This window comes from Neofelis nebulosa, chromosome 14, assembly GCF_028018385.1.
Source record: "Neofelis nebulosa isolate mNeoNeb1 chromosome 14, mNeoNeb1.pri, whole genome shotgun sequence".
Classification (NCBI taxonomy): domain Eukaryota; kingdom Metazoa; phylum Chordata; class Mammalia; order Carnivora; family Felidae; genus Neofelis; species Neofelis nebulosa.
In genome coordinates this window covers 51,634,881-51,662,292 of record NC_080795.1, presented here as the reverse complement: position 1 = coordinate 51,662,292, position 27,412 = coordinate 51,634,881, and the positions used below count along the sequence as shown (strand labels likewise).

Here is a 27,412-nt window from a genome sequence, read left to right as displayed (position 1 = left end):
TGTTCTGCAAGAGGGAGCGAACATTTTTAATAAATTTTCACTTGATAAACGAGCAACGTCTTGCAATGAGTAGTACGGGATGCCAAATGTCACATGATCACAACTGAGCCAATGGTTTTTGTTTCTCTCTCTTGCTGCAGGACTGTGGGTGATTGTCTCCCATGCTCAAATGCTCGGTCTCAGGCCACGGTGTTCGGCAGAAATCAGTGATTTTTCAGAATGTTGGAAGGCGCCCACAACTGGCACTGGTGTATTTTTTGCCACTTCAAAGCACCTATAGACAGTCCTTTGCTTTTCCATACAAAAGTAAGCTTAGGAATGCTTTGCTTCATTCTAGATCACTGGAGAAATATTCCTTGTTAAAGGTGCACAAAAAGGAAAAGATTCTATTGAGCCAACAGATAGCAGTGATTCCGTTAGTGATAGTGAAAGTCGTCCTACACAATAACCCTGCTCTCTCTTGTCTCCCCCACACTAGCCTCGAAGGTTTTCAAAGGTAAGTACAGGTTAATTTGTTTATTTTTCTTTATATTTTATATTTTACTATTTTGTATTATAATACAATACTATAATCATTTTTGTATGAATATATTTCTTATTTTTTATGAATATAATTTATTGTCAGATTGGCTTACATACAACACCCAGTGCTCATCCCAACAAGTGCCTCCTCAATGTCCACCACACATTTTCCCCCTCCCCCAACCCCGTTCACTCTTAGTTTGTTCTCTGTATTTAATAGTCTCTTGTGGTTTGCCTCCCTCCCTCTCTGTTTGTATCTATTTTCTCCCCCTTCCCTTCCCCCATGGTCTTCTGTTCAGTTTCTCAAGATCCACATGTTTTTACTCATCTATGAATATTTTTCAGTTGTGGAACGAATCATCTGAGTTTCCATTATTTCTTATGGGGAAATTCACTTTGGTTATACAAGTCCTTTGGATTACAAGCATATTTCCAGAACAATTTATGCTTGCAAACCAAGGTTTTACTGTACTTAAAAAAAATCTATTCTGACTTCTTTAGTTACAAATGCCTACTAGCTAATAGAAGTGTATTTGCAATTTACCTCACATTTCACATCAGGACAACACTCAAACTCTCCTCTAGGAACATATAATCAAAACAGGCTTGTCTTACTTAGGATACAGAAAATTATACTTATTTGAAAGAATTATAAAAAGGATCACGATTCATTAATTTTTATTGTTCCTCTCTGCTGTGGATATTAGCAGGGCATTGTCAACTGGCAGCTGGGCACTCATATTCCTCTACGCACTCTGTTTCTCTACTTTGTGTTTCATGGCTACATTACATAAGACATCACATATATTTGGAGTCCTAAAATGATGTAATTTATTTCATTTTTACTCCATTTTTAGTTGGGTGAGTTCATTCCCTTTTGCATCAGCACCTGAATCAAATGAAATACTAGGAGAAGAAAAATAGGGTTTCTAATCACAGTCCTCATGAGTGTCTGATACTTCCGAAAAGCTTCTTTTTGGGATAGTGAAATGCTATTTTCAATAATGTTCATTAACAATTCACATATATCACTGTAGCACCCTTTTCTGAATCATGAATTTAAAAACTGATACACTGGATGAGGTAGATGCAGCAGATTATGAAGTCCAAAATGAGCTGTAACACTCATTTTTATTTCAATTGTTCCCAGCCAGGTAAACAGCCAGTAACTAGATGAAATAATGATGATGAAATGGGGATTGCTACTATCACAGCTGTATCATTAAATACAATAAAAAGTACAGAGACAGAGTCTTTTATATTTGCCAACTCTTTACTCATCTAATCCCCACATGAACACAATGAAGTGTACTAGGATAATTTTGGAATAATTGTATCAATGTCAGAGATGGGGAAACTGAGTCAGGGTTATTTAGGAGGCTTAATATGTAATTGGTAGTTGCTTTCACTTAAACTTCAAAACATTTTAGTATTTTCGGGTGGCCTTTGAGGCACCAAAGTCATTATGGCAGGTGCCAATAAAGACAACAGGGACAAAGGTGAAACACAGTATTCCAATTTGAATGTGACTATTTAGTGAGGGAAGCATTAAGCTGAAATATTAGAGAAAATGAGACAAAAGTTTCCCAGATATGCATGTATAGGGAATAATTTTAGAGAATACGAATCACTGAAGAGTGATGTATCGGCAGGGAAGAGAAGTTACGTTTACCCTCTTAGATACCTGTATTACAACTTAATTTTAAAATTCTGATTTAAAAATGGACAGAGGAGCCAACATTTTCCCAAAGATATCCAAGTGACCAAGAGGAACATGAAAATGTGCTCAACATCACTAATCATCGGGAATTTCAAACAAAACGATGACGAGGTATCGTCTCATATTGTAAGAATGGCAATCATCAACAAGAGTTAGCAAGGATGTGGGAGAAATGGGAACACTTTGCAGAGTTGGTGTAAGTGTAAACTGTTCAGCCGCAATGGACAACAGTACGGATGTGCCTCAAAAAACTAAAAGCTGAACTACCGTGCAACCTAGTAATCTTCCTTCTGGGTATATATACCAGGAAAATGAAAACAAGTCATGGAAGAGACATATGCACCCCCTTGCCTCTTTGTAACATTTCTCTGATAGCAATAAACCTGGTCCCCAGTATCTGAAATTTGCATATACACATAATGCATATAATTTCAGAATTGCTAACAGGTACTCTTATGAAAAACAAATTTGCCAACTAGAATATAGTGCTCATATACAGTTCTTTTTGTTTCTGGCTTTATAATATCCAACCACAACAGCGTTTTTTAGTGTTATTTAGGTAAGCTACTTTTTTCCTTACTACCTTCTGTAAGGTCATGTCATATACTTACCAAAAAAGGGAAGATTTATTTGTCAGTCTGCATTCCATTCCATCCAAAGATCCCTTGACATCCTGGTTCATCTTTTTAAAAATGTACTTGCATGCACTGATGTTCACATTTGTGATACACATTTCTATGGACTTTGATAAATGCATGGAGTCATATATCCCCCACTCGAGTATGCAGAACAGTTTCATCACCTTAAGAATTCCCTTGTGCACCCCTTTTATTCAACCACTAATCCTTCCCCAAAGTCCTGGAAACCACTCATCTTTTCTCCATCCCTATGCTTTTTCCAGAATGTCAAACAAGGAGAATCATACAATATGTAGCTTCTTTAGTCCGGTTTCTTTTCCTTAATAAAACATGCTTAAGATTCACTTATGATGTCGCTAATGTCAACAGTTCCTTCATTTTTATTGACCAGTAGTGTTCCACTGTATAGCTATATGACATTGGCTTATCCATGCACCAGCTGAAAGATAGAGCTTCCAATTTCCAGTGATTATGAAAAAAACTGTTATAAACATCCTCATACAGGTGTCTGTGTGAATATTGGTTTTAATTTCTCTTGAGTGCTTACCTAGGAGTAGTGATTCTGGGTCATATGTCAAGCATATGATTTTAATTTTGTAAGCAATTGTTTTCTTCCACCTTTTCTTCCCCCATTTATGTAAGCCATAAACATGACCTTTTAAGTTGTCCTCTGATTTTAAAGATTTCCTATTTTAGAAGTAGCAACATGTCATGATTTGTAGGTGGCTATGTGTCACTTGTTAGAAATATGTTCCTTCCCTACTCAATTCTTAGAATAAAATAGTGTGTCTCAAAATGCACTGTCATTGGTCATTTAATCATCTGATGGATAGTAAATCATTAGAATAATTATGGTCTGCTATTTCAGGTAGGGGTTTCTTTAAAAAAAAAAAGATTTTCTACCATTTTCCTAAAATGTATATTCTACTAGTTTATGAAAACGTAGTTTATTTTTAAGTGTTTTAAATGTATTTTTGAGGGGGGGGGAGGGGCAGAGAGAGAGGGAGACAAAGGATCCCAAGCAGGCTCTGTGAACCTGACGTGGGTCTCAAACTCACGAACCTCAAGATCATGACCAGAGCTGAAGTTGACATTTCACTGACTGAGCCACCCAGGCACCCCTTAAAATGTACTTTAAACTGAACTAGCTAAAAGTATCTAAAGAATATTAAAGTGATGCTTTTTTCCTTGGCTAATAATTTACTGTGGTTCTGATAGCATACAATATACAGGAATATGAAATCCCAATGCTAACAATATATTATTCATGTCAAGCACTTAGTATAATTTGATAGCAAAAACATATATGTAAAGATAATTATATTGTTCTATAAATATATTGTTCTATGTATATATACGTATATATATACATAATTGACTATAATAGTTATATGTTTAAAGTTCCTACATTTCTTTTCAAAGTTTCTATACCTCCATGCTATGTTTCTGATCATAAATCTGAAATACGGCTATTTTTTCTTACCTGTTAATTAAGTTTTCAATTTTAATCCCAGTTTCAGGTGTTTAATATAATAGTTTAGTAATTCCATATACCACCCACAGCTCATCATAACAAGTGTACTCCTTAATCCCCATCACGTATTTCACCCATCCTCGCACACACCTCCCCTCTGGTAACCATCAGTTTGTTCTCTATAGCTGAATCTGTTTCTTGGTTTGCTTCTCTCTCTTTTTTTCCTTTGCTCATTTGTTTTGTTTCTGAAATTCCACATATGAGTGCAATCATATGGTATTTGTCTTTCTCTGACTGACTTGTTTTCTCTTAGCATTATTCTCTCCAGCTCCAGTCATGTTGCAAATGTCAAGATGTCATTCTTTTTATGGCTGAATAATATTCTATTGCATATATATGCCACATACATAAAAATATAGCTATTTTTAATCCACCCTACATTATATATTTCATGACTCATGAACACTTTCAAGAAGAGGGAAGGTGGAATAAAGAAGTATCCCAATTTTTATTTTGGTAACATTTAAGTGTTAGAGATTTTCAACGATTTAGATATAATATAGTCTTTCGTATCTATTGTTTTACATAGGCTGTTTAAAAACAGATTATATAATATGTAATATGCACTTTTATAAAATTATACAAATTAGTATTTTGAATGAAAAATCAAAGCACTGCTATGAGTTGGTGGCCAGATTATAATCCCTAACTGTATTGTGGGGCTAGCCAGGCCCAATTATGCTATAGTAAACTAAATAATGAATAATAATCCCAAGTAGCTTATGATATGCAAAGATGATGTTATCAATTTATAAGAAAATTTATTTTGAATTAGGTCTCTAATAGTGAGAATAGATAAATTAATGTTCATCCATACCATTTCTTCTGTTTTCTCTTTATCTTAACATTTGTGAGATCAGCTTGAGTTATAGGTACAGACTGTTAATGATGAAAAGATTTAAGGTAATCAACTCATTATGTCAGAGTACAGAAACAGAAACCGTATGGAAGCCTTGATTCAGAAAGGAAAATAAGACCTAAATTAAGTGGAGACATAGGAAGGGGGAGGAAACAGCAGAAGATCCCCCAGGTCCTATGTCAGGAACAATATGGTTCACAAGGGACCTGAGTGCATTGTTTTAAGGCTGTGGCAGTATGAATACTGTTTCTGTTTAGATTTAATGTGATTTGAATTTCACATCTATTGGGTGATAACCCTACCTTGTAAAGAAATATCAAGTCAGGGGCGCCTGGGTGGCTCAGTGGGTTGAGCATCCGACTTCAGCTCAGGTCATGATCTCACGGCTCGTGAGTTTAAGCCCCGTGTCGGGCTCTGTGCTGATAGCTCAGAGACTGGAGCCTGTTTCCGATTCTGTGTCTCCCTCTCTCTCTGCCCCTACTCCACTCGCATTATGCCTCTGTCTCTCTCAAAAATAAATAAACATTAAAAAACATTTTTTTAAAGAAATATCAAGGGGCGCCTGGGTGGCGCAGTCGGTTAAGCGTCCGACTTCAGCCAGGTCACGATCTCGCGCTCCGTGAGTTCGAGCCCCGCGTCAGGCTCTGGGCTGATGGCTCGGAGCCTGGAGCCTGTTTCTGATTCTGTGTCTCCCTCTCTCTCTGCCCCTCCCCCGTTCGTGCTCTGTCTCTCTCTGTCCCAAAAAAAAAAAAAAAAAAAAAAAAAAGTTGAAAAAAAAGAAATATCAAGTCATAGTTATCTTTCCAGAAAATACCCCTCCATTTGTCCATGTCTTCTATAATACACTTAAACTAGTTTAGGGTTATGACTAGGCTAGAAGAAGTGTTTGAAACAATCTTTCTATAGCGCCTTGGTTAAAGAATACGCAGTGCCCTTTGTTACCGTTTTTTTTTTAAATGATGAGAAATCAAGATGACCACCACTGTATCTCTAAGGTATCACTGCATAGCATATCAAGTCATACCATGTTTTACATATTTTGGTACTACTTACCACTTTACTTACTCATCAATGTGAACATTCAACAGATCCTTAAGCTCTAGTAACAGTTACTCTCATCTCTTTCCTATGTGACCTCGCTTATGCTGTATCTCAGCTAGGAAAAGTCCTCCTCTCATCACTAACCCAAGTCAATGCTTACCTTTTTCTTTTTTTTTTAAATTTTTTTTTAATGTTTATTTATTTTTGAGACAGAGAGAGACAGAGCATGAACAGGGGAGGGGCAGAGAGAGAGGGAGACACAGAATCTGAAGCAGGCTCCAGGCTCTGAGCTGTCAGCACAGAGCCCGATGCGGGGCTCGAACTCACGGACCGTGAGATCATGACCTGAGCCGAAGCCGGACGCTTAGCCGACCGAGCCACCCGGGCGCCCCAATGCTTACCTTTTTCGACTGCACTTAGATATGTTAAAGACACCTCAAACTCAACATCATCAAAACTGAGCTCGTGAATCCTTTTCACCAACCCTATCCTCTTCCTTTGTCCTCTACCAGGGTGAATGAGATCATCCTCTAGCAAACACAGATGTGAAACAAGAATTTCCTATGTGCAAGAAGACTTTTGTGCAGTGAAATTCACTGTCATTCATTACTGAGACTAGACATCCACTGGTTATTCAAAAGTCCTGAGATCTTATGTGACAACAGAGCACCCTGGGGACCCACTGCCTTCGATGAGTATCGTACACAGGAATAGTGCTCACTGCCCTATTTCTTTTCAAGATCCTGCACCTCTGCCGTTTAAATGTCATGCCTGGGGCCAGGAAGTCTTTTGTCGAGGCTGGGGGTCCTTTGGAGTCCGATATGATCATCACTGCTGATGTCTCCCTGCCTCTGGAGTAGTGCTAAGGAATAGTGCAAAGGTGCCAATGCCCTCAATGTTTGCTATTTCTGCATTAGAGATTTGCAGGTGACACTTTCCTTCTTTAGCATTTTCGATATTTAAAACTTTCTCTTTTGTAAATGTATCACTTTAACATCAGAAAGAAACTAGCACTTGGGAAAACACTAAAAAAGAAAGAAAACAATCAGGGATCTAAAAACAATAATACTGCTTTTTTTTTTAAAAAAAAAATTCTAAGTTCATAGATCTCAAAAGAATGCACAAATGTAGTTCTACTTCATAGGAAATCAACTATGATAAAGAATATCTGTTACAGTATATGAAAAAAAATAAAGCGGCACAGACTTGAAATCTCATTTTAAGTAGAGCACATGTTTTTATTTGTTACATCTCACTATTCACTAGTCAAAAAATATTTTAAATTTTTTTTTTCAACGTTTTTTATTTATTTTGGGACAGAGAGAGACAGAGCATGAACAGGGGAGGGGCAGAGAGAGAGGGAGACACAGAATCAGAAACAGGCTCCAGGCTCCGAGCCATCAGCCCAGAGCCTGATGCGGGGCTCGAACTCACGGACCGCAAGATCGTGACCTGGCTGAAGTCGGATGCTTAACCGACTGCGCCACCCAGGCGCCCCAGAATTTTTTTTAACGTTTATTCATTTTTGAGACAGAGAGAGACAGAGCATGAATGGGGGAAGTCAGAGAGAAAGGGAGACACAGAATCTGAAACAGGCTCCAGGCTCTGAGCTGTCAACACAGAGCCTGACGTGGGGCTCGAACTCACGGACCGTGAGATCATGACGTGAGCCGAAGTCGGACGCCCAACCGACTGAGCCACCCAGGTGCTCCGGTCAAAAAATATTTTAAAGAAGAAACACATTTTTCCCTCATGATTCAAGTCAAGGAGTGTATGCCTTGGTCATGAAACACTGACATCATTTTAATGAAAATGGTTTACTATTTATTTATACTACCATATGCATAATACCATCTACATAAACTCTTAGCAATGCATACCACAAATTTCACTTTGGATATTAACCCTGGCAAAATCAGATACAGGGCAAAATGTTAAATTACTTTTCATCAAATATAATATCCGCATTTAAAAAAAATTTTAATTATGAAAAGTGTCATATACATAAAAGAGTAGAGGAATAATGAACCCACCTGATGTAACAATTATCAACTCATCACACATCTTCAATAATTATCAACTCATGGCCAATCTTGTTTCATCTGTATCTCCATTCACTCTCCTCAACTCCAATTATTTTGAAATCTCAGACTTCATAACATTTACATTTCTACGTTGTTTTCAAAGGCAAACCCAGCAACAAGTTAATGGCAAACATTAAGTTAAATGTTACCTTCAATTTAATAACACTGATTTCCCCTTCTTATACAAAATGTAGAGTCATAGGGACAAGGTTGTCTCCTACAGAGAGGATTTTAAGGGGCTCCGAAAGATCAAATGATCAAAAAGAGATCCTTTAGTCCAACCAACTGCCTGCAAGTGACTTAGAGGCCTCAGACTGAAATGGCTCTAATACCTTGGTAACCTATATCCATAAACCAAAACCTAAAGCCAAAGTCCATGCACTGAAATCCAAGAAAGAAAACTTAAGAGCAATCGATCATAAACTGCCAATTAGACTTTCTCAAATAAAGTAACTGCTTAAGGTATGGCCAAATACTGGTTTTGCTTTGTTTCAGCATCTTCTCTATAAAAACCTTATCCACAGCTCCTGTTGGTGAGTGCTCCTACCTACCTTTGGTGTGCCCCATTTCAATCCATGTAAGCTCAAATAAATTCTCGAAAAATTTTAGTTTCCCTCAGTTTACCTTTTAACAATAGGAAACTATGAACCTCAAGGTGTAAGGAAGTAAAATGATAGTTGTTTTAGATGCTGTGCAACTGAAGTTCAACTTAAAGAGTTTGAAGTCTTAGGAAGCCTGGGTGGCTCAGATGGTTGAGCGGCTGACTTCAGCTCAGGTCATGATCTTGCAGTTCCTGAGTTTGAGCCCCACGTGGGGCTTGCTGCTCTTGGCTCATACTCTGCTTCAGATCCTCCTCTTTCTCTGTCCCTCCCCCACTGCACTCTCTCAAAAATAAATAAAACATTAAATTTTTTTTAAAAAAATACAGAGTTTAAATTCATGAATCCCAATGGTAATACATGGCACAATAGTATAAGGTCAAGAGCAAGGACGGCATGTGTTTGAAGGACTGACCCATATCCATAAGCATAGGGTGGGGACATTATTGTTCCAGCACTTGCTACAGGGTAAGCCAAGTATTTTATTTACATCTGGGCCTTTGAATAGTTTTTCCTGAAACTGGAGAAATAAGGATTATATTTATTCTCACCCACTCTTAAGGTGAAACTCCTAGCTTTTACCTCATGAACTCAACTGTTTGCCACTATCGCCTCTTTCTCTCCCTTGCAATTTGCTGCTTCTCGTTTGTTATGGTCTGGAAAGCCACAGTCTAAGCTTTCTACTATTGGATCTACAGTCAAAGTGATATTTGCCTGAGGGGTTTATCCATGGAAAACAAATGGGCAATAGATATTTCTCTACCTATTTTAGGATGTAAAAATTTTTAAATTGATTTCTGGTCCTAAATGGATTCTAGGATGGGAAAGGTTGCAAAATAAATTATCTTAAGATAAATAAGGCGTTATCATAAATGAATTTAGAGTCCCTGAAGTCACCAGCTTCGTACTGATCTGATGCCTGCTACTTAAGTGCTTGATCATAATGAACACTTTCTGAGCAATCTCATTACTTGGGAAATTGAGTGCACTTACATGATTTGTCTATAGCATGTGCCCTCCAATAATCTAACTGAAATTAAATTCTAAAAGAGATGCAACCTTAGACTTAAAATGCTTTTTTTTTTTATTTTTAAAATTCTCCATGTGGAAAAAGAAAATGCTATTTTGAGTTCTACTTACAACCCCTGGGTTTTTTCATTATCTGCTAAATATTCCAATGCCTTTACAATATCATTTTTTAAAAGATTCTTAAGAAGAAAAAAAAAAAACAAGTAAAACCTAGTTCAATAACCTCAGAGAAACACCTACCAATCTCTAAAGAATGACTTCCTTTCGTAGACCCCATGAGAACAGTAGCAAAGGGCTCTTCCTAGCATCGGCTGGAAAATGTAATCATGTCTAGATGGAGAGAGAGAGCGGCTGTGGAATTCTCCGCAGCTTTTGGGGATTCAGTGCTGGTAACTTCAGCTGCAAACTCTCAGTGGCAAACAACGACGGGAAAGAATGCATGTACGACTGCATCCCCTGCCTTACATGTATTTGAAATTATGCTTCAAGGGTGGCTAATCTCCAAATCCGGTAGTTTATATGTCTTTATTCTTATTTATATTTTTGCAGCATGGCATTAATGACTATTTTTGTCTTTTTTTTTTTCTTTTTTGGACTCAGCTTCTACAATATTCTCCTAATTTGGACCAGTAACCCTCTACTGACTCCTGAACTTCCCATTTCTAGCTGTATGTTTCAGGTGTTTATTCCTCATTGCTAGGTTACTGAAATAGCTTCATATTTTTCTCCCTTCTGTCTCTTTCCCACCTCCAATCATCTGATTTATCAATTCATAATCATCTTGTTAAAAGAGCCTTTTTAAAAAATCCACTAAAACCTATAAGCCTATCCACACAGTAGAAGAATATCTCCATGGCTCTAAGCTCCTCTCTCCAACCTTATCTTCTCCATTACTCTGCCCTTCTCTCACTTTAGCCACACCTGCAAACTCACTGTCTCAAGGTCATCCTACCCTTCTCAGTGACTGTTCACCACCAGGGATGCCTCCTAGGCTGTCCCATTCACCTTTCTGTTAAGACTTAGACATGGTGCAGGTGGGAGAGAAGAAGAAATACAAGGGCAAGAGGAGAATGAGAAAAATCTCCATTATTGCTTCTCTAAGATTGAGGGTATTAACATCACAAGCAATGCTTTGGGGAACCCTTCTTAATTGTTTAGATTGATTATTCCTCGAGCCTCTGTCAATTATTTTGTTTAATAAGAGACACATCATTTCCCAGAAATGCAATGTTTTTTCATTGGCTAACTCAGAGAAGAAGAGATAATCTGTATTGAAAGACTGGCTTAATGAAATATATGAAGAATCTCCTGTGTGCCACATTCTGGTTCTTGATATTAAAAATCAGATAAACTTGAAATGGGGTTTCTAGTCCAACTTTCTAATATTGGAGAAATGTATTTCCTCTAGTCAATTTTCCAGTACTGGAGGGACACAAAGGTTGGAAAGATCTTTAATCCCTTTACAGGCTTGAAGCGCTCTGCATTAACTAGGGTTCTTGTTCACAAGGAATGCAATATAACTAGCTTAAGTAGAAAGAATTTTATTACAGGGTATAAGTAGTTACAAAAGTTCTCAACCACAACATAAGAATGTTCTAGAAAAAATCTTGCTGCTGCTGCGACCCACTGCTCAGCAGCTATGATGCCAAAGACCGGATTAGCAAAGAACCAAAGAACCAAAGGCCTCTGCTGCCCGTGCATGTCACTTCCATATGCTCCAAGTCTTAAACAACTGGATCTGCCTGGAAGAGCCCAGGGCCTGAGTAGAACTCCAGCTGTAAGAGAGTCTTAAAAAGGGGCTTTTTGAATTTCCAGCCTCCATGTACAGGAGGATATGCTAGAATGGGAGTAGAGTATGTATCAAATAAGCCAATCTGCAGTATCTGCTGCATGCATTCACCATACAATAAATGAGTTTGCTTCTCTCGTGGGTAATAAACTGGATAATGAGGCCATATAGAGATTCGATTATGACTGTGGGTCCTGCATGGAGACCACTAAGGTCCAAATCACATCTCAGACACTACTTGTGCGATCTTGGGCAGTCATGTATTACTTCTATGCATTTTGTCTATAAAGGGGATGTGTGTAATTCTTAATTCCCCAATTTAATGTAAAAGTTAAGCATATTAAAATGTAAAGTGCTTGGAACACCGCCTACTACACAAAGCGCTTAATAAATGTTAGTTACAATCATTTCTAGGTTTTTAAGTTTTTAAAACTCATGTAAGCTTAATAAGATTTATGAGCTCCTTTACCAGAAGACAGTGTATATGGATTGCAATAAACGAAACATATATTTGCAAAGTACCAAGGAGAAACCTCTCCCTAGACTTCCAGACAGCTTGCTTTTGCAATGTTATTATGAAAGAATGGAAAAACATATGTCATTGACCTGTCTCAAATTAGATAATTTCCACAGCCTATTATTGCTGTCGAAAGGGAGGTAATCAAAGCTTTCAGATACCTTTCTTCTCTGAAGGAATTGCACAGTCCCGCCCAGGGATGTTTACTTTGAGTCTGAGCAAAACTCTATTTCCAACCCTGGAAAAAACTACTAGAACTCGTATGGATAATAACAAAATGCTGTTTAATATTGTTTTGAGTCAATAATTTAAGGACAGTATGGATAACAGTAAAAACCACAAAAGCTTTAGACAACTCTTGGTATCCAGGAAACTGGAAATTTCCATCTCTGTACTAAAAGAAATGTACTTAGAGCCAGACCAAAGAAAATAGCATCCCCTGATTTGGGCAAATACCTAAAACAGCTCCTTTTGCCATTTCTTGAGCATCTCTGAGAAAATTCTTTCACATAAGGTTTGGGAATCTGCCAAATTTAACCGACTGGCAAGTTCTGCAAACTGGTACTCTATGAAATCATTCTCTCTCCTCACACAAGGCATTGCAGTCCTGGAATAGCACTGTCAAGGCCTGGCAGCTATTAATATGTGACGCGGTATGGCAGTGTCATTCAAGACATGGGCTTACATTCTCCCCCTTCCTGTGTGATCTCAAGGAGGTGAATAACTTCTCTGAATCCATTTTATCATCTGTGAAATGGGCGATAATAAGTATGCCTACCTCACTACATTGAGAACATTAAATGAGATAATGTAGTTTAGCATTAGTTACCATTAAGGGTATCATCACCATCACCAACATCACAAATTCCAAATTGGTCTAAGAATTAAATAACAATTTTTAATTAAAACATCTTTATGAGATGCAATTCTATTTTTTGTCTGCCTTTGACAGGCGTCACTTTGTCAGTCTGTTCCATAACGTGGCAGTAAGCGTGAGCCACCCTTTGCATGTGATTTAACTCGGCCAGCAGACAGAGGAAGCCTTCATCCTTGCCCATCCACCCTTGCTCCCAACTTCTATTAATTCCACCTATTACAGTAGGTGTGGGAGCTCATCACACTTCCGGTTTATGTTGACTTTACGGACACATAAAATCCTTGGGTCTTTTTCTGAGGAGCTGCTCTTATTCCAAGGATTTCTTATTCCGTGGTTTTATGAGTGAATTTTAATTTTATCATAAATGCTACTTGATCAAAGAATTCTGCTTGGAGACCGCTTTGATTTGGCGTGTATGATTTATGGGTCCAGACCCTGTAGGTAAATAGGATAAACCAAATAAAGATGATTCCCATGGTATTTAAAATCCAATTATCTATCTGTCTCCTCCACCAGACTATTAGCTATATTAAGCTCAAGTCTGAGTCCTGATCGTCTATTTAACTTTTGGCCAAAAGTGTGCACCGAATACATGCTAAACTGCTAACCTCTATACAGTGAAGTATTGGTTTCTTTCCTTTGTTTTTACCAACCATGCACAAGACAACCTGATAGATTTGTGAACCCTGCATCAATCTCTTCATAACGCAGTATTTCAAATGATGCAGTGCCAAGGAACACATCTGGTTTACAACCAACGTTTCATTTCAATGCAATCTTGGAGCTGCCCGGAGGATGTAATACATATCATCGATAACACATTTCCAAATGAATTCAGCATGTATATTTAGATGTACATAAACTAATGATATTAACTATGTAAAATGCATGGAATTTTTACATGGAGAAATTTCAAAACGTCTTTCGTGCTATAACCTAATTAAAATACTGATCAACAGTGTTCTTGCCTCGTTACACAAACAACTCAAGGAATGGCAACTGCTTTTATGATCATTTATTAGTATCAATGGGAAAACATGATTTCCATTCAAACAGATACCTTGAAATGAAGTGAGCATACTGTCAAGAGATACGGTTATCAATCTTTCCTTCCCCATATTCTTCAAGTCTCCCACTTCCCCACCCTTGGAGGCAACTGGGGCGGGGCGAGGGGGGGGGGTGTGGACAGGGGAAAAGAGCTTTAAAGTTCCTCCTTCCAGGTAAACCCAGTATTCTTCCTCCCCAGAGTCACCGTAGATGCACAAAAACAGAGTAGCTAAGAGCAAAGACTTTGGACATTACCTGTCAGAGGTTCAGACCATTTCCTTCCACCTACATGGGTAAGTTATTTAATCAAATTAGCCTTAGTTTCCTCATGTATAAGTTGGTGATTACCCAACTTCCAGGACCAGCATAAAAATGTACTGGGCCTAAATTACAGAGTCTAGCACAGTGCTCAGTATGGAAAGCACTCTCAGAGCCCTCAACCCCAAGCTCCCAACCACAAAACAAAACAAAACAAAACAAAACAAAACAAAACAAACAAAACAAAACAAAACATCCACTGTGGTTCACAGACTTGGACAGGAGAATCTGGAGTACAGGAGAAAATACCAGATTGCTGGGACCCTCTGGCAGTGCTGGGATGAGAGGCAAGAGTGCTGTATTCACACTCACACTTCACATGAAAAAGGAGGCCAAGGTCCCAGCAAGTGCGCAGATACTGTTGGGGAGGCCTGAGCCTGGGCCAGTCTGGCAAGCAGGGCTAGATCAATGTTACATGACAGCATTCAAGTAATGGAAACATTATCAGGATCTCTATTTGAAGGATTTACAATCAACGGAAAAAATCAGCAATAAGTAAATATGTGGTGCATTCTACCTTTAAATCAGAATGCTGTCTATCAAACTCGGGGAGGTAGATTAGTAAACAAAGACAGAAAATGCAATTACAGACTTCTGTAAAGACTCACAAACTAACAAAGCTGGAAGGGACTTTCAATTTCATTTCAAGGGAATGGTATTTTACCATAAAGAAACAAAGTGTCCAGAGAGAATATGACTAGACCAAGGACACAGATTACTGCAGAAGCAGGATTTAAGGCTGGGTCTCCTGATTCTGAGTGAGTTAAAGGTCTAATTCTCATACATTATTCTCCAGACAATGATATCACATTGACAGGTAAGCTTCACATAGAAACCATAAGAACAAAGAGAAAATCATTTGAGGGAAGCTCATAATTTAGAAAGAAATGTCTGGATTGTTGTTCATTAATTTTGCTTCAGCTAAGAGATTAAAATTAGTAATCATTTCACACATCTATATGCCACCTGGAGTTGTGGCATGACTAGAGATATATTTAGGCTACTGAAATACTGAACGGTAAGGAACATCAGGTGAATTTTTTAACTAAAAGCTTGTCTTAAACCGAATGTCACTATAAAAAAATTCAGTAATACAGAATATTCTATAATAAGGAACATTTCTTCCTGAACGAATCAACCCTGATGATTTCATGGAAACTTCAGATGAATATATTATGAGGCAATGTAAATGAGAGAGAGAAATCTCATTCAGGTCAACAGTACACATGACGTGAACAGTACAGATGAATCCGGTTTGTTTGGATCCCACATCTGAGAATGGTCAAGGAGCTTACAGAGGGGGCCTGACAGCCATCATGGAACTGTTCTCTTGGTGTGTGCTATTCTGCCCCTCCTTGCCTCATTAAGAATTTGCCATTACCCTCTCCTTTATGTGCAATCAATTGTTCCTCTCCACACACTTCCTTTTCCCTTGCCTCAAACATACCTAAATCTTTCCAATCTAAAGACTTTCTTCTTCCTTGATCCTGAGTCCACCTCATGACCAGCCTTCTCTCTCCTACTTACCACATTCTAATTTAATTATGCAAATCTCTACTGTCTCTATTTCCATCCCTCTCCCTCACACATACACTGAGAGCACTATTGTTCTTGCCCCATTATTACAAACTATTTTCCTATACCACCAATAACTAAAATTCTAACTTCTATACCTAATAGCTTATATTTAGTTCTAATTCTGTTGGAACTCTTCATTTTGTAGCTATTCATTCTTTATGGAAACTCTCTCTTCTTTAAAATTATGCATTGGTGGGGCAGCTGGGTGGCTCCGTCAGTTAAGCCTCTGACTTCAACTCAGGTCATGATCTCACAGTTTGTGAGTTTGAGCCCTGCATCAGGCTTTGTGCTAACAGCGTGGGGCCTGGAGCCTGCTTCAGATTCTATCTCCCTCTTTTCTGACCCCTCCCCCCTTCTCGCTCTCTCTCAAAAATAATAAACATTTGGGGTGCCCGGGTGGCTCAGTCAGTTGGGCATCCGACTTCGGCTCAGGTCATGATATTTCAGTTCACAAGTTCGAGCCCCACGTTGGACTCTGTGCTGACAGCTCAGAGACTGGACCCTGCTTTGGATTCTGTGTCTCTTTCTCTCTCTGCCCCTCCCCTGCTCGTGCTCTATCTCTCTCAGAAATAAATACATTTTAAAAAACTTTTAAATAGATAAACATTAAAAATAAATAAATAAATAAATAAATAAATAAATAAATAAATAATAAAATTAGGCGCTGGTTTTCTCCTGAACAAATTTAAAGCAAAATCCCTCGCTTAAATATCTTGCATAAATTAAACAGATAAATTTGATGTTGAATTATCATAGCAGCGACCATTTCTACTTTGTGTCTCATTGCAAAAAAAAAATTCATCTTTATTAATCTCTCTTGCCATATACATAAATCATATCTAGTCTTTTAAGCCCTTATCAAAAAAGAAACTACCATGAAATCGTGTATCTGATAAAGACCTGCATGTAGGATATATATATATATATATATATATATATATATATATATATATATAATTCAATAATGAAGAATCAAATAACTCAATTAAAATATGGGAAAAGGATCTGAACGGCATTTTTCCGAAGACGTAGCCAATAAGCATATAAAAAATGCTTAATATCGACATCATTAACCATTAGGGAGGTACAATTCAAAACCACAGAGGTACTATTCATACCCAATAAAGATGGCTATATTCAAAAGGCACATAACAACAAATGTGAACAAAAATATGGAGAAATTAGAACACTCACACACTGCTGGTGGGAATATAAAATGATGTAGTCACTTTGAAAAATAGCCTGTCAGTTCCTCAAGAAATAAAATGCAGACCTACCATATGACCCAGCAATTCCAGTCCTAATTATATATGATGAAAATGAAAATAATGTCCACACAAAAACTTGTGCATGTGTGCTCATAGCAGTATTATTTAAACAAAAGGTGGAAACAACCCATGTCCATCAACTGATAAATGGATAATTTATATCCATATCTATATCTATCCATATATATATATATATATATATATATATATATATATATATATATATACAGTCTATATTCATACATAGTATATCTATTCAATAGAATATTATTTGGAAGGATTTGGAATAATGAAAATGAGTACTGAGGCTCCTTACAACATGGATAAACCTTGAAAGCATTATGTGAAGTGAAAGAAGCCAGTTACAAAAGATCATATATTAGACGGTGCCATTTATATGAAATGTCTAGAATAGGCAAATTCATGAACACAGAAAGTAGATCAGTGCTTGCAGATGGCTAATGACGAGTTAGGAAAGGGAAGGAATGGGGAATGACTGCTAATGGGTATGGGGTTTCTTTTGGTGGTGATGAAAGTCTTCTATTGGTTGTGGTGATGGCTGCACATCTCTGAATATACCAAAAGATACTGAATTCTGTATTTTAAATGAGTGTATGCATGACATATGAATTCTATTTCAACACAGCTGTTATATATGTTTTTAAATAACATGAAAACCAGAATGGGCAGGAATGGCCTCCAGCAGCACACATTACTCTTAGTTTTAAACATTAAGGAGTAAGAATTATTGTTTTTTAATTTGTATATCCCCCCAAAAAATTGGTCCAAAGTTTACATCAATTGGATGCCACAGATAACAGAAAAAAGTGTGATCTTATATGCTGATAATTACATCCTTCTGTCAAAAAGCAACTTTAAAAAACAGTTGGAACTGTTAAATATTATCAGAAAGATCTCTGCATATCAATTATATTAAAAGTCATTATTTTTGGCGATCACACTATAACTCCAGATTCCAAACAGACGGTTTTATACCATCTGTTCTCAAATTGGAGCTTGCATCAGAATCACCTGGAGGGCTTGATAAAATGCAGACTGCTATATCCCAACCCCAGAATTTCTGATTCACTAAGATTAGGGTGGAGCCTCTAACAAAGTCACAGCTGATGCTCATTCTGCTAACCCAGGGACCACACTTTAAGAACCACACAGTATTCTATACTAGGGATACCTGGGTGGCTCAGTTGGTTAACTGTCAGACTTCAGCTCAGATCATGATCTCGCAGTTTGTGGGTTTGAGCCCCGTGTCAGGCTCTAAACTGACAGCTCAGAGCCTGCAGCCTGCTTCCAATTCTGTGTCTCCCTCTCTCTCTGCCCCTCCCTGCTCTCATTCTCTCTCCCTTTGTCTCAAAAATAAATGGACATTAAAAATTTTTTTTTAAAAAAGAACCACTTGGTATTCTAATCTATTTAGTTTACCTTGGTTTTATTAATGATTAATTTATCCTGATAAGCTCAAAGAGAGTTATATTCAAAAATCCAACCTGTGCCATGAGCCATATGGTAGATTAGAACTGCCACAGTACAAGGACTGCTTGATTGTAGAAAGCTATTGCACAAGACTGTAGTATACCCAAAGGTATACTACATTACCCAATGGTACCCAATGGTACCCAACTCTTAGCTTGAAATATATAGCGAGACCTAGGCCAGGGTAGCAGGTACAGAATTGGAATGTCACAAAGAAAGGCACAGGTAAATCAGACTATTGCCACAGAATAGGAAGAGGAATCAATAAAGTTTTGCTCCTGGAGGCAATGAGATGACAGCCACTAGGGCATCAACGCATCCTAACTGGCCTTCAGTTCCTGAACCACATTCTCAATTTTATGTGGCCCAATGGTACAGCTGTCCTGTGTTCCCCTGACACTTTCTTGTACTGCTGTTTCTATAGTACAGAAAGCTTGACTGTGTGCCTGAGATACATGTCCTCATTATTCTAAAGTTATTCCTACAATAACCTGTCCCTACTTAAGATAGACTTGAGTGGGTAGCTTCTTGAAAGTCCAATGAACAAATTTCCAAAAAGATTTTAACAAGATAGGGTTGATGGGCTAGCTCTAACAAGATGATGCTTGATATAGATATGTGCTCATTATGGAATTTGAGCTCATATTTGATATCCACATGATAAAATTGACAAAAACAAGACAAAAATGATTCCTCTTGTACTTACAGGAATATACAGACAAAAAAAAGAAGAAGAAGAAGAAGAAGAAGAAGAAGAAGAAGAAGAAGAAGAAGAAGAAGAAGAAGAAGAAGGAGGTAACAGTCTCATACTGTGCTAGGTCAAACCAAACCTGGTTTTTGTGTTAATGTCATATTTTCAACAGAATCAAAGACAAACTAAGGCATGTCCAGACTAGAGTAGGAGAGTCTAGAAATCATGTAACTAAATCAAGGTTAAAAGAACCAACAGGTTTAATTTGGGGGAACTTTCAAGAAAGGGAGACGAGGGGAAGAAGATAACTCTTACCGAATAATTTTAGAGCTCTCCCAAGTAACACCAACTACAAGAAAGAAAATAAGATTCTACAGTCTAAATTTCGAAAACCCAGATTATTGTATCTTCCTCTTAAATATCTCCAGTATAGATCAGAATAGAGAACACTGCGTGCCATGCAGTAAATGCTCAATAAAGATTTATTGAATGAATCAGCCCAATAAAGAATTTGTGGTACTGGGGTGCCTGGGTGGCTCAGTCGGCTGAGTGTCCGACTTCAGCTTAGGTCATGATCTCACTGTTTGTGGGTTTGAGCCCCACATTGTGGTCTGTGCTGACAGCTCGGAGCCTGGAGCCTGCTTCTGATTCTGTGTCTCCCTCTCTCTGCCCCTCCCCCACTCATGCTCTGACTCCCTCACTCTCAAAAATGAATGTTTAAAAAAATTGAAAAAAAAAAAAGAATTTGTGGTACTGAAATTACGTAATCTGTTTGAATTACTGCTTCCCCAAAATACTTGATTGTGGTTCCCCACCCCCAACCTTCCCTCATCATACCTGTTAACATATATTATGAAATCAGTAGTCTTTAGAAGACATTTAGGAAAATGTTCTTTTAGAAATAGTATATGTAGAGTTTGCCAAAATAAAAATTTTAAAAAGTGGTAACTAAAGTAGTAGCCTTAGATCCAATGTAAAAGAAACCTTGTAACAGTTAGAGAAGCTCAAGACCATAAGAAAGTCTGAGAACTCATAGAAAGGGTTTTGAGGAAAGGCTGGGTTGCTACTTGTAGGAATTTCTATAGATGGGATTCATGGTTTGGGTAATTAATCAAACTGGATGAGGAGTTCCCAGATTCTTAAATCTATAGAAGCACAAATTTGAAAATTAAAATTGGACTTTTGGGCTGAACACTTCTGATTTTATCAATCAGGGACAGTAATTACTGTTTATTATTACCTTCATCTCATAAAAGAAAGAGCATTTAAAATTTTTTTTAAGGTTTATTTATTTTTGAAGGAGAGAAAGACAGATTGTGAGTGGGGGAGGGGCAGAGAGAGAGGGAGACACAGAATCTGAATATCATGGCCTGAGCCAAAGTCGGACACTTAACTAACAGCCACCCAGGCGCCCCAAGAAAGACCATTTTAATACCAAGTAATCATGCTTTATTATTTCAGACTAAAGAAAGAAATTGAGCAAAATCAATTTTTTTGCTTTTTGCTTTTTTTGCTTTTTGAAGGAGAGAAAGACAGATTGTGAGTGGGGGAGGGGCAGAGAGAGAGGGAGACACAGAATCTGATATCATGGCCTGAGCCAAAGTCGGACACTTAACTGACTGAACCACCAAGGTGCCCCAAGACCATTTTAATCCCAAGTAATCATGCTTTATTATTTCAGACTAAAGAAAGAAATTGAGCAAAATCAGACCAATATTTTTTTCTCTTTTATGTTTTAACAGGATGCTTTGCTATTGACTGGCTCTTGTCCATGAAGCTCAACTTTGTAACCAATGCCCTCTGTGACCTCACAGCTTCCTTCTAGATAATATTCTATGATTTTGGGCACATATCCTGTGAATGTCAGCCAATAATTTATAACGATGAGGAGACAAGATTACAAGACAGAGCAGAAGATGACAGAACATGGATCTGAGGAAATTTCTCCATAAGTACAGAGGTTAAAAATCAACAGTACAGAATAGGAACAGGGCTGTTTTATTTTCTTAGATACCAGGAGAGCTCTCACCTTAGCTCAAGTGAGCCAGACCTCTAATCCAGTGCTGAAAATATATCCACCAAACTCTTCAGTGCCCAGTGACAAATGTCTGCATAATTTAGACCCAGACTAACCTTATGGCAGTCAAATCACATCATCTCCATTCTCATGGAAGATCTTTTTTTCTTTAATCCAAATCTTCCCACCAGTAAGATATACATACACTCCCCATTACAATGCCTGGGCTGGGAAATCAGACTGAGTGGTCTGGTGAATGTTCAGCCACTCATGAGTGCAAAGCACCTGCTGAGTACCAGGTGCCAACAACATGTGGGATGACCTCATCCCTGTCCCAGTAGGTGGCTGTCAAGACACATTCTAACTAGGAAGCTGAAATTTCCTGTATCTCATCACACATTTTCTGTTAACAGCTATAACTCAATGCTGACCTTCAATCGATCACATTTACAACCTGCCAAATGTAATAAGCATTTTATACGTCTGTTTTATTCTCCAAACACCAAACTTGAAAAAAACATGGAAGGATATCAAGAGAATTCTCACTTCAAGAAAATTACTTTCTCTTACTCAGTTTATAAGAACTTAAAAGTAATAAACATAATGAATGCTCTCACCATGCAAGAAAATTAATAGATGCCTTTTAAGTCTTTTCATATGATCATCTTTACAGTCACTTCAAATACCAAGCTAGTTTTCCACTAAAACACTAAAAAGAAAAAAAAAAAAAAGAGAGAGAGACAGAGAGAGAGAGAGAGGTAAGCCAGAAAAACAGACTCTTAACTATAAAGAATAAACTGGGGGGGTGCTGGAAGGGCGGTGGGAAGGGGGGAGCCGCTAACCGGGCGAGGGGCATTAAGGGGGGCACTTGTGATGAGCTCTGGGTGTTATACATAAGTGATGAATCACTAAATTCTACTCCTGAAACTAATATTACACTATATGCTAACTAGAATTTGAATAAAAACTTGAAAAACATTTTAAAAAAACGCTAAAAAGAATATTATAGATTGAAAGGATCATCAAAATTTCAGTGAGCCTGATTCTAAGCAATTTCTGTATCTGAATGCAACTGTACGGTATTCTGAAAACCTCAGGGAAAATGTCTAAGTGAAAATGCACCCCAGGACACCACTTAGTTTGAATTTCAACTTTGTCTGTCATACTCATGAAAGCACTTTGTATCAGTAATCTAAAACCAAAGAGTAGTTAACCTAATCTAATTTTTTTGTCAAATGTTGGAGTAAAACCAATTTTCAATTACAGCAGGAATCTACGAAGCCAGTGTGCATCAAGCTGCAAAACCATCTGGAACAATAACAGCCCTCCTACATGAAATTTATCAGTCAGAAAAGATGGTAAATGTCGCCAAACTTGAGCTTTCCGCCACAAGCTCCCAGCTGCAACAGGGAGACCTGGTGTACCTGGCTCTTTCGGGAGAGGTCGCTCTGTCTCTGCTGCCGTGGCTGGGCTGCTCTGAATACTGATTTAGCACTGAAGTTATAAATTCAAGCCCCATTCTATCTAAGCAGACCCAGCTAAAAGGAAGATTTTCACTTGAGTTCAACTTGGTGTCTATAATTAATAGTTTGAATCACCAAATATCACTTATGTGACCTTTATAAATGTGAATGTGAGAACATTGGACTTTCCAAATTCTGAGGAATCAAAACACACCAAAAGGCTCAGGCCTACTTATTATGAAATACAAATATTCATATTACTTGGGAGTAGCATTAACAAACAGCATTGAGCAATGAACTGATTTTGCCCATAACAAAATAGGAGTTTGCTGAAACACCAGTAGGAAAACTTTAATACTATCTGATAAAGAAAAAAATTATTGAAAAAAAAAGAAAGAAAGGCATGAGGGTTAAACGTGACTAAAACCAAATAGCAAAAGAGAAGTAATTATAACCCTGTAGAGAGGCTTTCTGGACAACACATGGTAATGATACATCCAAGGAAGAAGGATAGATTAGCCACACCTCCTTACACAGGCAGGGGCTTGCCTAGGTCAAATAAAAGAATTACTATAAGCTTGTAAGGCCATTTTAACCCAATGTAGGCAATAAAGTCACTTCTAAGCTTTCTTAATTACTGACTCTATAACCCATAGTGTCAAATGAAGGTGGCAGATGTCCATGAATGATTTCTTCTGTGATCTGGATCATGTACCATTGAGAATTAATATCTTGGATTGGAGCCTGTTTGAAATAATTCTGCTCCACCAGAAGTTCCAGACTTTTTCATTTTATAGTCCAATTAAATTAAAACACACACACACACACACACACACACACACACACACACACAAGATGGGAGAGGAGAGGGATCGATGTTGTGTTTCCAACTTTTATTTTGCCAAGTAAAGACATAAAGAGAAATAATCTAACTTCTCTCTATAATCAGTACCATAAAAGAAACTATATTTTATCACCAAAGGTGTATAAAGGTAATAGTCTTAGAATAAAGGTGATTTTTTTTTTCCAAGGAAGAACTCATGGGAGTTTTATGGCAGTATTCTCTCTAAAACACATGTTAGCACTTGGACAGATGTTGTTTATATCTGGCCCCTTGTGAAAACCACACATATATTAAACAACCAGTACAGAAGAGACATTTCACTGCTTAATGCATTTTTATGTTTATATATTGAAATTAGCCTTAAGTTTGTGGTGGTGAGAAATTTAAAAATAAATGTGAAATATAAGTTGGATAATTGATAATACACTCTCAATTTCCACAATTTATAAAAACGTTCATCGATCTCTGTAAAACTCCTTAATGGAAGACAGAATATTTCTATTGATGAAATATCTTTTATATCATGCCCCTAATTATTCAGAAATATCAGGTTTGTTGAATCTTTTCAAATGGATGATAATGAGACACAGGCTATATTCATGAAAAAGGTTTTTCATTAACTTACTTTTTTTCTTTCATTATTACATCTTATTAATCATATCTGCTGAGTATATTAAGAATACAATATGAATTGCTTTCATAAAATCTGAAGATCACAGAGAGGTCTTTTTGAAATAGAAATAAGATCAAGACTCTGCTCCGAACACTCAATTCTTCCCATTACTGAATTTCACTGAATTTATGTTTTATATGAATTTTCACCTGTAATCTGGTCAGTGAGGGCAAAGTTTCCTATCTTATCACATCTAGAATATAATCCAGTCTTCCTCATGCTCAGCATGTCCCCCTGATACCTCTATCAGCTCAGTTCCTGGGACTCTCCCCTCTACTGCCTGTTTCTCGCAAACTAGTTTCCTTGATGTTTCCTCAAACACAACAGGGACATGTTACTCTTACAGCCTTTGCCCTTCCCATTTCTCTGCCTGAAATGGTTTTCTGCTAGGACTTATATTGGTTATTCCCTCTCTGCTTAAATGTTGTCACCCTGTCCAAGAGGCTTTTCTTGACCAATTCTCCACTCCCCACCATCACTCTTTTTACTCTGCTTGGTTATCCTTCAAAATATTTGTCACTATCGAGTATTGCAAAACATATTTGTTTATTCTGTTTATGTCTGTCTTCAGCACTAGAATATAAGCTTAATGAGAGTAGCGACTTCTGTTGCGTTTATCATCATATTCTATCCACAGCATTGAAAACTGCATCTTGTAGGCACTCAAAAATGTTTGTTGACTGAAGCCACGAATGAATATAAATGTAAGAAAATATTTTCTAATTTATATAAAAATAATGTACTGCTGGTCTAGATCAAATTAAACTCGACTAATCTATCTCTCTAACTGCACAGGTATTATTGTTAAGTTCCTGTGAAACTTGTAACAACAAAACTATTCTTTAAAAAAAGAACATAAAACCAAGTATAAATGAATACATCTGTTTTAGTGACTGTCCAATTGAGTTGAAAAATGTTTTTTCTTAACTACACTGCAATAGTTTTAAAATCAAGGTAAACTCTCTTCACAATCTTAAAAACAAATCAAAAATAAATCCAATAAGCAAACAAACAAACAAACCAAAGACAATGGGGGATATATACCAGGATGACACAGTCATTGAAAATTTTATACACCAATGGCAAAGGATGTTTAAGATTACAAAATTTAATTTTGATCACGCTAAAAAAAACATACCTTAGCCTACATAACTTTTAATAACTAAAACTATTTCATAGACCATTCAGTGGCCTTTATCTTAATTATTCAAGTCCAAAAGGGCTGGTGTTTCATAACTCTAGTCTTCAGGGTTGAAATGGACTGCCCAGTTTTATGTCAAATTTTCTATGGCCTAAGGAAATATTCCCATAATCACTCTAGTTCTTTTACAAGAAAGTACATTATGATTCCCCTGGGAATGACGAAAAGACATATTTCAAAGCATGTATATAGACCTGGATGATATTCAAAAGGAAAATCATATGGCCCATTATCAAGCCCTGAAGAGCACTTGGCTTTAGTGTAAACATATTTTCTCAATACTGACTGTGAATTGCTGATAATCAATCACCTGTTTCTAATGACTTGTGACCAATGGCAAGTTTGGGAAGGAGGCCTGGTCAAGGTCACAGGTATAGGCTTTGGCCAGAGAAGACAGTAGAACTAATTGGTCTCTGTGGGAAGTGAACCTGCAACCTCAAATTCCTTAACTTCACAGGATAACAAACTCCTCTAAGCTAGCCAAGATTTACCAATTTTCTTCAAAATGTGATTTGTGTCTGGTTGGCACTAATGTTTAAGAACAAACAAAAATATTCTGTTTAACTAATTATTTGGTTATTCAAGGAGAAAGGATTTGAAGTTGATATATGGAAAAAAGTATCCAGGTTTCCTATAAATGTTTAATTTTTAAAAAGCCATTTTTGAAGGCACACAGCTCAAAGCCAAATATGATCAGGAATACTAAAATATAATGTGTTTACTTAAAGTGTCAAGCCAAAATCAAAATAGGATTAATCACATTAATAATGAAGAGATTTCTTTTAAATTTTTAAAATTTTTATTTTAGAGACAGAGAGTGTGTGAGCAGGGGAGAGGGGCAGAGGAACACAGAGAGAGACTCTCAAGCAGGCTCCATGCTCAGCACAGAGACTGACATTGGGCTTGATCCCACGACCCTGGGATCATGACCTAAGCCGATATCCAGAGTCAGCTGCTCAACCGACTGAAACACCCAGGCACCCCAATAATGGAATTTCTATTTGAAAAGGTATATTATGAATAGAAAGAGATACTGAAATTATTCAGAATTTGGTAAACTGACTTCCATCCAATTGTGATTTCGGAAACATATTTTTATCCCTCTTGAATTTTCATTTTGGCTCTTTTATTCTCTCTTCTCATTCTCTCCTACTTCATTTGCTCTTTATTCTCTACTAAACTCAAATTACTCTTCTGTGTTCTGGATCTACTTTTTTACAAGCTGAACATCCCCACTTACATGAGGATTCCTAAATTTTAGGCTCTAAAACATACTCTCTCTTTCCAGCATCTTAACATAATAGTTATTCACTCAATGCACTTACCATCCTGGGAAATACAGTATCTCACCACCTAAGCTTTTCCTATCACTCAGAAAGCCCTGTCTTTTTTTCAATTAGAAATATTAGCTTTATATTTATGTCTAACCTTTTCTCTCTCTCTTCCAATAATAAACTGTTGACAATTCTGACTTTTACCATTTACTATACAACTCGGGGTAAAAACTTCCCTTTGCAGTCTTTCTACTTATCCACATTTTTCCCACTGTGGGTTTTGATCCCTTCAAAAAGAGAAGATTCACGTATCTATTTCCTCTGCCATTACTGCCCCT

At 37.3% G+C, this 27,412-nt stretch overlaps 1 protein-coding gene across 3 annotated transcripts in view; it reads right to left on the bottom strand.

Moving 5' to 3' along the window:
- The window catches only part of OXR1 (oxidation resistance 1), a 445,487-nt gene that overhangs the window by 332,901 nt on the left and 85,174 nt on the right, over positions 1 to 27,412 (bottom strand). For 2 of the 3 annotated variants that reach the window (XM_058698817.1, XM_058698822.1), the window contains exon 1: positions 10,267 to 10,349. The exons of the other annotated variant lie outside the window; for it this stretch is intronic. In XM_058698817.1, the coding sequence (XP_058554800.1) occupies positions 10,267 to 10,334 (68 nt within the window). In that variant the 5' untranslated portion in view covers positions 10,335 to 10,349. Of the gene's footprint in view, positions 1 to 10,266; positions 10,350 to 27,412 lie in introns of those variants that run through there. 3 annotated transcript variants of the gene reach the window in all.